The sequence below is a fragment of the Lepeophtheirus salmonis genome, chromosome 3 (assembly GCF_016086655.4).
Source record: "Lepeophtheirus salmonis chromosome 3, UVic_Lsal_1.4, whole genome shotgun sequence".
Lineage (NCBI taxonomy): Eukaryota > Metazoa > Arthropoda > Copepoda > Siphonostomatoida > Caligidae > Lepeophtheirus > Lepeophtheirus salmonis.
The window spans coordinates 8,735,476-8,748,234 of record NC_052133.2 but is presented as its reverse complement, the minus strand read 5'-3'; the positions used below and the strand labels follow the sequence as shown (position 1 = coordinate 8,748,234).

Below are 12,759 nucleotides of genomic sequence, written 5' to 3'. Positions count from 1 at the left end.
AAAGAGATATGGCCCCCTTTCTCACTAGATTTGAACCCAATGGACTTTTCTTTAAGGGACACTTTGAAGAAGTAAACCAACAGGACCCCACAACCAATTGTGGACTCACTGAAGTCCCTCATAGTAGATGCTTGGGACAACTTGTCATATGAATTTGTTATCTGCATGACCTTCGGAGGACGTGTAAAGGCGTTTATTGATAATGAAGGTTTATTGATATTGAGTGCAAAAAGTTTTGAAAAAACCTTTTCTATATGTTTTGTAAACACTATTTTTTTTCGTATTACTGAAAATATAAAATGATTGATGCCTTTCTAAATCAATCTCTCGAGTCCATGTTTTGCTGCCCTACCCTGTAGGTATTAGAGTGCATTTTTCATCAGATTTTTTTTTTACTGATGGTATTGGGACATTCTTTTATATAACTTTTGGGCGTTGTATGCATTTTTGATGCAAAAACTCAGTTTCATCCTCATTATGCTCCATATATATCACTTTATTACATGAAGAAGAAAAAAAAGAAAAAGAAAAGAGAGTTAAAAATACACTCAAAAGCGTGATATTTGAGCATAGGTGCTAGATAATACAAATAGAAATATAATTGAAATTGGAGAGAATCCATCTCTCGGAGCACGTTCTAAAGTTTACAAGTTGAACGATCTTTCCTTCAATTATTCTACTTACATTGTATAATATTTATCTGTTAGGGTTGGGCTCGGTCTGAAAAACGTAGACCGGTTTGAACCCGTTGTATTTTTAGATAGACCAAACTCAGTCTTTTAAAGAATTTCGGCTCTCAAAGAAGAAGGCTCTCAAACAAAAATCCACTCTAGATATGGATCGATCTCATTAAAAATTCGGTTTAGACAGATTCTATGACGAATTGTTCATGACGTCAGTTGTGTCTCAAAATGTTGAGCATGGACCTATATTAAGGTCATATAAAGTTAAATGTGTTGCATAAATCATATTCAAACTGTACTGGGCCAAAGTATAATGGGTCGTTGATAGTGTTGAGTTTCTGTCTGAAGATTACTTTTTCTATATATCTTTGCCGCCGCTTAGGAGAACAATTAAAGAAAATGTCTGCGTCATTAATCATTGTGATGCAATTCCAAATTTGCTTGCATATTGCTGACATTTGCAATCAACAAATTTAATTTCGGAGCATAAAAAGTATTCTTGGAATGTCTGTCTAAATCCTTCCTTGAAGATCAGTGATGTTAGATGACACCACGCTATTAGTAGTATCATAAGGCCGTTCCCTAATATCCTCCTTTTTCAGACCTAGTACATTGAGCCTCTGATATATCTTATCCTGCAAATGTTCTCCACATATGATAGAAATCAAGAAACTTTTCATCAACTTTTATTTAATCATTACCTAACAATAACGCGAGTCAACAGATGTTCACAGCACAAGTAGATAATAATTTTATACTTATCAATATTAAATGTGATATTTTATTTATTTATTATTGATATGTAGGTCCCCTCTTTCTTAGAGTGTCTTTAGGGAGCACGATCTACGGCAGTAGATGTTAGACTTACTTTCTTTTATTTCAAGGGTGCAGATTGAAAATAATATATAATATATGAATGACCTTCCTTCTTACTATACATATATATATAATTGTCTTCTTTTACCTTTGTAATTCCTAATTATACTCATAATTTGTAGAGTGAGTTTCTTTACTAATTTTTGACTTGAATCTTCCTATTTTTGGAGGGGATGTAGCCCCAGCCCCCTCTGTGCGTATCCTTGATTTACTACATCTGACCTAGTAATTTTGAAGTCCATATATATAATATATATTACCTTCTCTAGGAACGACCAGGGCACGAACCTACGCACATTGTGTTCACGAGAATAATTTCTCATTTGAAACTCATTCTGATTCAACTAAATAACCTTCATACCACTTATTCGAGGAAAGAAGAAGACACATAACAACTGACAAAAAAAAATACACTGTATATTTTTGTGTATAACCGATCCACGTTTTGAAAACTATTGGATTTCTAAGGTAATAGCGATCCAAATAGGTCATGAAAAAATCCCTAAAGACCGATTGGAAAAATATTTGGTCTCGAATCAAATCTCAAAATTACTATTCATGTTTTTAAAAACATACCTAAAATGAAAATAACAAAAAAAAATGTCGACAAATTTTATGTTTAACCTGTCATTTTCTACTTTAATCATGCCTTATAGTAGTTTTTTAAGATTTTGGCAGTAAATATATGTACACGTAATCAATAAATAAATCGTTGTATATTTTATATTTTTCCCCTTGAAATGGGGGGAAAGTCAACTTTGTCAAGAGTTGGCCTCATTACGGATATAATTACAAGATGAGTCATGGACTAATTCAATTCATTACTAATATAAAGATACATGATCAAACAAATATTTAAAGCTGTGGCCAAGTGCCTACTCGATTCATAGGCATATCTCCTTTTAAACCATGAATGGTTTTACTCATTTGACGATACCAGGAGTTTTGATCCTTCACCATTACTTTTGTGTCAGATGGAATCACTTCTCCATTTTCCAAATAGATGGGCTCTCCTGGAGAGCTCGTGCGACTTTTCTCCTAGAAAATAAAAATTAAATATTAGTGAGATTTTTTGTGAAAAATGGAGCAAAGTAAAACTATGCATCCCTAGGTACACAAACATATACTCTTTTATATGTAGAAAAGCGAATAAATCCATGAAAACCAGATATTTTTATGAATTAATAAAAACTTTTCAGGACAATTTTGATAGAGTATCAGGGGTGTCTAGAGGATGATATCAAATTTTTTGAAAAAAAAATTTTAAATATTAAAATCTTTGGAAAAAACAATTAAAATACACAATTATATTCGAAAAATTAAATCAAAAAGTCACAGCTTTTCACAAAAAAAATTTTTTTTTTTGGAAAAAAAATTCAAATATCAAATTTTTCGGAGAAAAATTTCAAAAATATATAGTTATTATGAAAAAATTTAATTTTAAAAAAGAAACATTCAAAAATCCACACCTGTTCACAAAAAATCATTTTTTTGGAAAACAAAATTCAAATATCAAATTTTTCGGAGAAAAATTTCAAAACTATATAGTAATTATTAAATAATTTAATTTTTAGAAAGAAAAATTCAAAAACACCCACAAAAATCCTGTTCAAATTTTTCAAAAAATCATTTTTTATTTTTTAATTTTTAGAAAAAAAATTCAAAAATCCACACCTGTTCAAAAAAATATCAAAAACAAAATTTTTTTCAGAGAAAAATTTCAAAAATATATAGTAATTATCAAAAAATTTAATTTTTAGAAAGAAAAATTCAAAACTCCACACCTGTTCACCATTTTTTTTGGTATCAAATTTTTCAAAAAATAATAATTATCAAAAAATTTAATTTTTAGAAAGAAAAATTCAAAACTCCACACCTGTTCACAAAAAATAATCATTTTTTTTGGAAAACAAAATTCAAGTATCAAATTTTAATCTTGAAAAATTTCAAGATTATGTGTCTTCACAATATGTATTCGGTTTTTGTGACTCAACAAATGTATTGGGCCATTTTATAAACTTTCATTATTTTTTTTGTAGTAGTAAATAAGTAATTAATGACTGGTTATTTTAAAATTTTACCTTTGGCAATGTAATAAAAATATTGTCATTTCTGAATTTGAGGAACAATATAAATATATATGTATGTATATATAGACAAAAGCAAGTTGGTATATTTTTTTTTTTTCAAAAAGAAGACTTAATTGTATTTTTTCAACAAATAATCATCAATTTTCATTAGCAAATTATGCTTATTGCTCCTTTTTAAGAGTTGCAAATTGCATTCTAAATTATGCAAAATTCATCTTCACAAAAAAAAAGACGGAAAATTGATGGATTTTATGGTTAAAAAAGGCCATATAAACCCAAGGTAAGTCTTTTAAATGCAATATAGGTTTTAAACTATATTTAAATTTCTTGGTTATCCACACTCATACAGGTAATTTTGTTTTGGGTTGAATGTATATATATATCAGGGGTGTCCACGGATTTTTTTGATTTTTACTAGAAAGTTTAATATGTAATATTTATGTAATTTCTGAAATTTTTTTTATAAGATTTAATATTTGAAATTTAATTTGTGGAATTGTTTTCTAAAAAGTTTAATATTAGAAATTGAACTTTCAAAATATTTAATTTTTTGTGAATAACTGTATATTTTTGAAATTTTTGTACAAAAAAATTTCATTTTTTTTGTAAATATCTCTGTATTTTGAATTTTTTTCACAAAAAATTAGTTTTTTGTATATAGCTGGAATTTTTGGAATTTTTTTTTTGCAAAAAATTCCAAAAATCAAGCCCCATTCAAAAAACACAATCCTGCGGACTCCCCTCTACTTATCCACAAATCTGCCTTTCAACAAATTACCCAATTTTAAAAATAATTTATAACAAAATCGGGTCTGAATTATACTTATATTCCTCCATGACAAATTAACGTCCATTTCCAGCAATAAATTATTATTATCAACCCTTTGTATGTACCCCAAATTGCACTTTTAATGTGGGCAAAATAGACTGTCACAATAAAATAATGAAAAATTTATAGATTTTTGGTTAAAAGGGGCCATTTCAGGTACAAAATAAGCCTCTTAAATCAATTAATGTTTGAAAATATAGCTTAAATTCTTAAGTAGTGTAACTCATCATAGAATTTGAGTAATAAAACTATCATTGACTAAAATATGTCAATGAAATATTGGGTTATATGTTTACATGAATGTGCAGGTAAATCGGGACATTTTTTAAAGCACTGTAACTTAAAAATTTTAATTTTTCAAGAATTTTGAGGTTGTGTGTCTAGTTTACGTACAAAAAGTTTAGTTCAAATAGGTAAATTAACAAACATGGAGCAAGGGAAAAGGTAAGCCATTTTGTAATTGATTCCTGCGGGACCCAAGCCTCCCGCAATAGCCAAAACGCTATCATACCCAAGGTCAACGGTCTATAGGATCTACGAGAAGTGGAAACTAACCGAACAATTCAAAAGGAAGTCCAACAAGGGAAGAAGCGGCAAGAAGAGTAATTCCACGTTTGCGACTGGCCTCAAATCATCGATTGAGGCTAACTTGTAAAAAAAATGAGAGGAGTCCGCACGCAGACAGTCCAGAGGGTGGTAAAAACGGTCTGTTTACTTCCTACAAGTAATTCGAAGAGGCGCATCTTGACATCAAAGATGAAAGAAGTCCAGTTGACCAGGAGCTGCAAATTATAGAACCTCCTCAAAGATAAGCGTCGTCTTTTAACTTTCTTCAGCGACGAAAAGAAGTGGACCGTAAACGTGGTATGCATGAGCCATAACGACCGCTTCTTAGCTGACAAGAAGGAAAAGGTCCTCATGGTCCAGACCAAGTTTCTGGTTTTGGGTCATGACGTTGGTGGTCATCGTGTCCAACGGGACAGTGATACCCCCGATCTTCTTCAACCAAAAAGAGTGAGTCGGCGCTGACAAGTACTGCGAGGTGCTGAAGGACAAAGTCATCTCGTAGATGAAAGCCAACGATGGGAAATTGGGTTCACCTTCCAGCAGAACTCAGCCCCGCTCACAAGGCCAACAAAAGCCTCGACTAGCTCAAGGAGGAAGATGTCGAATTCTAATGCCCGAAGACTTGGCCAACGGCGAATACATCAAATAATCCTTTTCTCCATCGATGGGTAAACAACTTTTGTACAAAAAAAAATCTGTAAAATTATAATTTCAGGAGTTATAGACCATTAAAAATTGTCCCAATTTATTTGCACATCTCTGTATATGTGTAGTACGTCAAGAGATAATCAAATTTGAATGATTTTCTTATAATACCAAATTATCTCCCATTTGTATGAACAAATTATTCCAATTAACCTTAAAGACGCCAAAATGGATTGCCACAATAAATGAATAGTTTTGTTTTTTTTCATTTGAAAGGGCTATATCGGAGGCAATAAAAATATCCTATAATAAATAATAGTTTTAAACTAAAGATAAAACTCTTGAGTATTGACACTCATGCCAGATATTTAAATAATAAGCCACGTCTATAAAATATTGGGTTGTATATATACGTTGTACTTTTTTCATTTTCTTGATTTTGATTCAAGATTGTTTTGATATTGAGGGACCATTATATATATATATAACTCATATAATATGTCTGAAAAACTTTTAATCTAAAGTTAGTTTTTGAGTAGAATTTATTCTAAAAATTTGAGTGAAATTTATTATTGATGTAGGTACATGTAACTGACAAAGTAACAATTTACATTTAATATACTTCAAAAAAACTAGCATTTTTTCTAGAATATATCTCTTTAATATTTTACGCTTTCATATTGTGTATTAAGCAAAATAATTTCTTCAAATAATGATGTTATTTTGAATGTGTAGTTGAATAGACAATATATATATTTGTAAGTAAATAAATATTACGATATAATAAGTAGATTTAAATGCCAAAGAAAGCAGTTTTTAAATAACTTAAAAATGATGTTATACTTATTTATTTGAAGTATGTCTGAACATTAAATGAACATTGAACACCCACACATACAAGTGTAAGCCCTTTACAGAAGCGTCAGCTAGCGGTGGGCTGTGGATTTTTGAAATTTAAAAAAAAATAGTAATATTATAAATTTAATTATTTAAAAAAAAATCCAAAATCCAAGCCTCTCCCAAAAAATCAAAATAAATATAAATATATGTCTGCGGACACCCCTGCTCTATGAATGATTTTACCTCTAGGCAGTTGCATACCTACCTTAACGATTGGAGACAATTCATTGCTTTCCATAGGAGTAAATGTTCCATCTTGCCCTCTGGGGATTTGTGCCTCACAGGCCCTGTAAGGAGTTCCAAAGGGTGTTTTACTCATTCCTTCTATATGCTGGGGCCCTTTGGATGAAGGTTTCATGGGTGGCATGGGAGGAGCTGGTGGGGGCAAAAATCCATCTCTATTCATTGAGGGGGAATCCAAATTAACATAGTTGTTGTTAAGAGTCACACTTGGTGTGCGGATTTGATCCTGTTGAGGGTGAATATGTCTTGCATTCGGAGCAGACATTCCCATTGAATGTGTATTTGTGGAGGCTTGTCCTCCTCCGGAACCACCACCATAGGGCGTGGGGCTTGTGTTCCGTGTGGGATAATTTGCCATTGTTGGATTACTCATTAGATTTGGGGTTGTTTGCCATTGATGATTTGGCTGCTTGAAGGTACTCGGAACATAGGGTGTTGTGTTTTGATTCATATTGGAGGATGAAACTGCTGAAAAGGAGCTGCTATTTGGGATCATTTGAGGAGTGAACGGACTGTTAGCTTTCGGAGCAGTGGTTGATTTGGTTGTGGAAGAGGATGATTTAAAAGACTCCTCATAAAAGGATGGGTTGGGCTCCTTAGAAAATTGGAAGTTAGTGGGTATTGTTGTAGTATTGCTGCTGTTATAGGGCAGAGAGGATGAAGAACTCTTTGATGTTGTCGTAGTCGAAAAAGAAGATTTCTCATAAAACGATTGATTACTTTGAGGGGCAACCCCAGAGAGATTGTTAGAGGGATGGGAGAAGATCTGAGTATTTTTAATAGGCGTGTTAGAAGCATTATTATTAATGATGATGGGATGGGACTGTTCTAAGGAGGGTACATCCAAAGCAGGGCTTTTAGGGCAATAACTGGAAGATGGACTTTTCAAAAGGGCTGACTCCTCAAAGGAAACAGCCTTTCCATGGGACTTTGAGTCATGAAGCTGGGGATTGGATATCATTCCTCCTTGCGAGTTGCTTCTATTAAAGGTCTCATTAAAGGAGATATTATTGCTTTGGATCTTGGGTTGATGAATGATTCCCCTAGAGGGACTTTTGATAGAGGAGCTACCTTTAAATGTGTGAGTGTGTTGGGAGGGGTAAAAGAAGTTTGGGGTTCGAAAATTGAATTCGCAAGCAGGTGGTTTTTTCATGGGTTTAAACACAGGTGGTGAAGAGACAACATGAAGTGGGTGTCCAGGCATAGGAGGAAGATTTATTTGTCTCTTGGGATCAATGATGCTTTGCTGTATTTTAGAAGAGAGAACTGATTTGGCTTGTGGCTCTGTGATGACGTCACTTATCCCACTCGTGTAATTATAACTCATCATTTTGATATTGATTGATCTTTTAACTCCTTGATAATAGTTATTAATAAGACGCTGCTGGAGGTATGGGGAATATATTGTTGAGGCTTTTGTTCTTTCAAGTTCACTTCATGCACTCATATGCTAGCTCTTTCTCAACTTAAAGTCTTCCTTTTGAAAAATGTTCAAAGAAATGAGGTAGGAAGAAACATGAAATACGCCCGTAAATGTGATAGAATATGCGAAAATATCAAATGTTAAATTCTTTAAGGCTTTCCCTCTTTTGCTCACTTCTTCACTTTCCATCCCATTATGCTTGTATTTACCTATAATATATTTTCATATTTAGTAGATAATATTTGGCCGTTCAACATAAAAGCAAGCTGGAATGATTTTTCTCAAAATTGAGTGTGGACAGCCATTCGATCAAATTATATAGTAGAGCAAAAAAAAAAAAATTTAAATCTAAAACCAAGCCCCCCACCCCCAAAAAATAATACATATATATGTATAAATAATCCAGCTACGCACAGTAACGCTTAATGTGTGTCGCAAATTGCATTACTTGAAGTAGACAAAACTGGTCGTGACAACAAAAAAATGATAAATTGAGTGACTTTATATATATGAAAGGCGCCATATCGGAGCCAAATTAAGTCTATTAAATCAAATAAAGGTTCTAAACTATAGTTAAAATTCTAAGATTTATACACTCATCCGAGCAATTTGAAAAGCAAATCTTCAATTGACTTAAATATTAAGCCCGTCAACACAAAAGCCAGATAGAATTATTTTCCTCAAAATGGAGTGTGGATTACATTTGTATTCTTCAACTACGAACTATCCTCAATTTCGATCAAATAATTATTCTTAACCTTTTGGACGTGTTGTAAATTACACTGAAAGTAGTCCAGACTGATTGTCACAATTAAAGAATGAGAAATTGTAAATTTCATTGACTAAAAGGGCCATCTCTGGGCAAATAAATATAAGTCTCTTAAATCAATGACAGGATCTAAGCTATAGTTAATATTATTTTCTATCTTATTCAAGTAGTTTCAAAGTTTATTATTAGTACTGTACCCCAGGATAACTATATTTTATAGTGATATCCATAGAGTAAAATAATTTTGATTGACTTTTTGTAGTTGCTTAATGAATTGAATATTTGTTTTTTCTTATTTTCCAAAAAATTTGAAGAGATAACTTATAAATACAAAGTAATCACTCATGCTTGATCGACAAAGAGTAATACTAAAGGATTTGTTGCAGAGTTATAAGTCCTCGTTGGACTACGAGTAGAATTACTAGTTACGGAGTGGGATTGGTATATATTTCCTTCCTCTATCAACAGCTTGCAAATGATCTAATGAAATGTCATGACAGCTAAGCTCCTCTCCTCCCAAAGATTTCCAAATGGCAGAGTTACAATATCCATTTTCCGTTGTTTTTTTTAGTATACTTAAAGGTCATAATTTTTTCAACTATGACAATAAGTCTAAATCAATCACTAGAGTGTGAAAGACGAAGAGTAAAACTCAGGATTTGCTGTGGAGTTAAAAAGTTAAGTCTTTGTTGGACTCGGTATAGAATTGAAGATACATTGGAGTAATTTCAGCCCAAATCATTGCTAGATACGGAGTTGGGTCTCTGTCGATTTTCTTAAACTCATAGCTGCTCCAAGTTAATTTAATTATAAATAATATTTTTTTGAAGGGGCTTAGTTTTTGAATTTTTTTTTTTAAATCAAAAAATTAAATTTGAAAAAATTGAAAAATGAAATTTTTGGAAACAAAATTTCAAAAATTCAGAGCTGTTCATAAAAATGAAACTTTTTGAAAAAAAAATTTAAAAATTCACGGCTATTTAGAAAAAACTTAATTTTTTGGGAAAAAATTTATAAAATAAAATTTTTTGAAAAAAAAATTTAAAAATTCACAGCTATTTAGAAAAAACTTAATTTTTTGAGAAAAAATTTCTAAAATAAAATTTTTTGAAAAAAAAAATTTAAAAAAAAAATTCACAGCTATTTAGAAAAAACTTGATTTTTTGAGAAAAAATTTCTAAAATAAAATTTTTTGAAAAAAAAATTCCAATATTTCTTTTTTTTCAAAAAAAAAAAAAAATTAAATATTAAATTTTAAAAAAATATATAATATTAAACTTTATAAAAAAATTTCAAATATTAAATTTTCCAAAAAAAAATTCAAATATTATATTTTAAATTCTTAAATTTTTTTTTAGTGGGGGATACAGGTCATCCAGCCCTGTGAACGCCCCTGGTCATAAAACTGCTCTTCTACCAAACATTCTTAAAATTGTCTGGGTGATCACATTCATAAATACTATATTGCAAATAATGGAATAATCAATAAACTAAATCAAATGATTCATTTTTATATATAATTTTTTTTTTTTCATTCCAAGAAAAAGCTAATAATTAATATTAATAAACGGTGGCATTTGCATGTATGCATTTGTGCTAAATAATGTAGATAATATCAAATATGTATGTCTAAACATAAAGAATAATTTCTCGTTTTCTTCCTATCTATCCCTTAAAGATACACACTCCTATATCTTGCATTAGATTGAAAATGAATGGATCTATGTACATATATCAAAATAAATAAAATACTTATACAATATTTCTTGCTGTAACCACATTTAGTATGCGTGTTAGAGCAAGGAATGTATTTCTAAGAACTTTAAACATTAAAATCTACAAACCTCAAGAGCTCTCCCTTTCAAAATTGTAAGGTTTTGTGAAGTAAAATGTGTCTTCTTAGAAGGAATTCAAACGTGACATTTTATCTACCAAAACATTTTCAATCACAGAACCTTTTCCTTTTGAGAGAGAGAATTGTTGAGGGTTAAAGATTATAATATACTTGCAGTAGTACCCGGTATTGCCGGAGTTATCAGACGTCATTGAATAGACAATCTTTACTTAAATAATATAGAAGAATAGAAGATAACTACCCAAGCTTTTCATGAGCCTTCTCAGACGTAGTAACTCAATACATACATGCTCACTCCTCTAAAATTAAAGGAGATCCATAACAGGTTGAGAAAAAAATTACTTCATGAGGCAAGGAGTACCTTAGTCTATAGAGCTCTACCTGCTAGAGCTTTAGCTTCATACACATACTTCATACTGCGTGAGTTCATTAATCTGACTACATGTTTGTTAGATCAAAAATGTGTATATGATATAAATCAGGATCACTTTAAACATGTACCCTGTATACACACTCAATATGCAAAACGCCTGTGGTATTTCATAAATATGACTACATTGATACTAAGTAGATTAAAAAATGTATGCGGGCATGAGTATGATATATTTTCATTCAAACAGATATACATTATTTTTGCTCGCTAGATGGCTCTTAAGTTGAATCAATGCTACTATTTAAAGACATTTCATAACAATTATCAAGATTTTTCACAGAAGAACATATGCTTGACTCAATTCAAATTGTATCAGTTCACTGAATAATCAAATTTTATCTAATAGAATTGAATGAAATGAAATGTCCTAATTCCCTTCATGGAACATCCTTTCCGATTGAAGGAATAAAGAATTAATATTAATTTAAATACCCAAGAGTTAAACTTTTAGATACCCATTTAAATAATGGTATTATATGTATTTCAACTATTCATGTGCGATAGATCTGATAATTCACTTTAAGCCCTTGTGTTTGGTACCTTCTTTCACAGCTGTTGTAGCTGATCTAATAAACAGATACGACAGCTAAGCTGCTCTTCTCCCAAACACTCATCTGACAGTCTGGATTACCATATTAATTTTCAGTTATTGCGTTTATTTACAAACTGATAACTCATTTTTTCTACAGCTCTAGTTAAAACTAAAAAAAACATAAAATTTAATATGTATTACGTTCTATGTTTCACAGGATAGATGAATTCTATATTATATTAATAAATAGTGGTAGGTAATTAATTAAATTTTTGATATTTTTCTTATATTGCAACATGTTGTTTGTATTTAAGGGGAAAAAAAAATTAACAACAACGACATAAATATATCCGGCCCCTCCAGCTTTGACCTAAACGTCATGTGGTTCATTCTTGAGACTCCACTGTATTGACCCATGTCTTTGATTACATGCAAATTATATAATTATTTTTGTCATTAGTACTTTAATAAACATTTAATAGAACTTTCTGCGGACCTGGAGGGTGAACGATTTTCAAGAATATACAGTATGAACGAATAATAAGTTGTAAATGTTGAGATAGGAAAATCATATTGATAATTATTTAAAGATTGTTATCATTTAAATTCTCATTGTCAATCGCAATCTTAGGTTCATAAATTCTCCTATTCATATCTAATCAAATATTTTAATAATTGTTGGAATCCTCATCATCCCTTTTCTGATGCACTTCAACTTCCTAAATTATGAAATTGTAGGCATAGTGTGGAAATTCAAAATAACGTCGATATCATTTTCTCTAAGCTTTTCTAAGATAAATAATTGTAATTCCAATTTAATGAAAAAAATATAAGGTAAATCAATAAGTTGAAACGGATTTCAATATGCAAAAATAAATTTAAAAGGGTCATCTCTATGCCAGCTTATATGTATT

The 12,759-nt window shown here is 30.9% G+C and overlaps 1 protein-coding gene across 1 annotated transcript; it reads right to left on the bottom strand.

Moving 5' to 3' along the window:
* Positions 1-2,256: 2,256 nt before the first annotated feature.
* On the bottom strand, positions 2,257-8,453 carry LOC121114224 (uncharacterized). The gene is made up of 2 exons (XM_040708111.2): positions 6,796-8,453; positions 2,257-2,597 (listed from the first exon to the last, which is right to left on the bottom strand). The coding sequence occupies exons 1-2, from the start codon at positions 8,161-8,163 to the stop codon at positions 2,415-2,417; spliced, it is 1,551 nt and encodes a 516-aa protein (XP_040564045.1). The 5' UTR covers positions 8,164-8,453; the 3' UTR covers positions 2,257-2,414.
* Between the last annotated feature and the right edge of the window lie 4,306 nt (positions 8,454-12,759).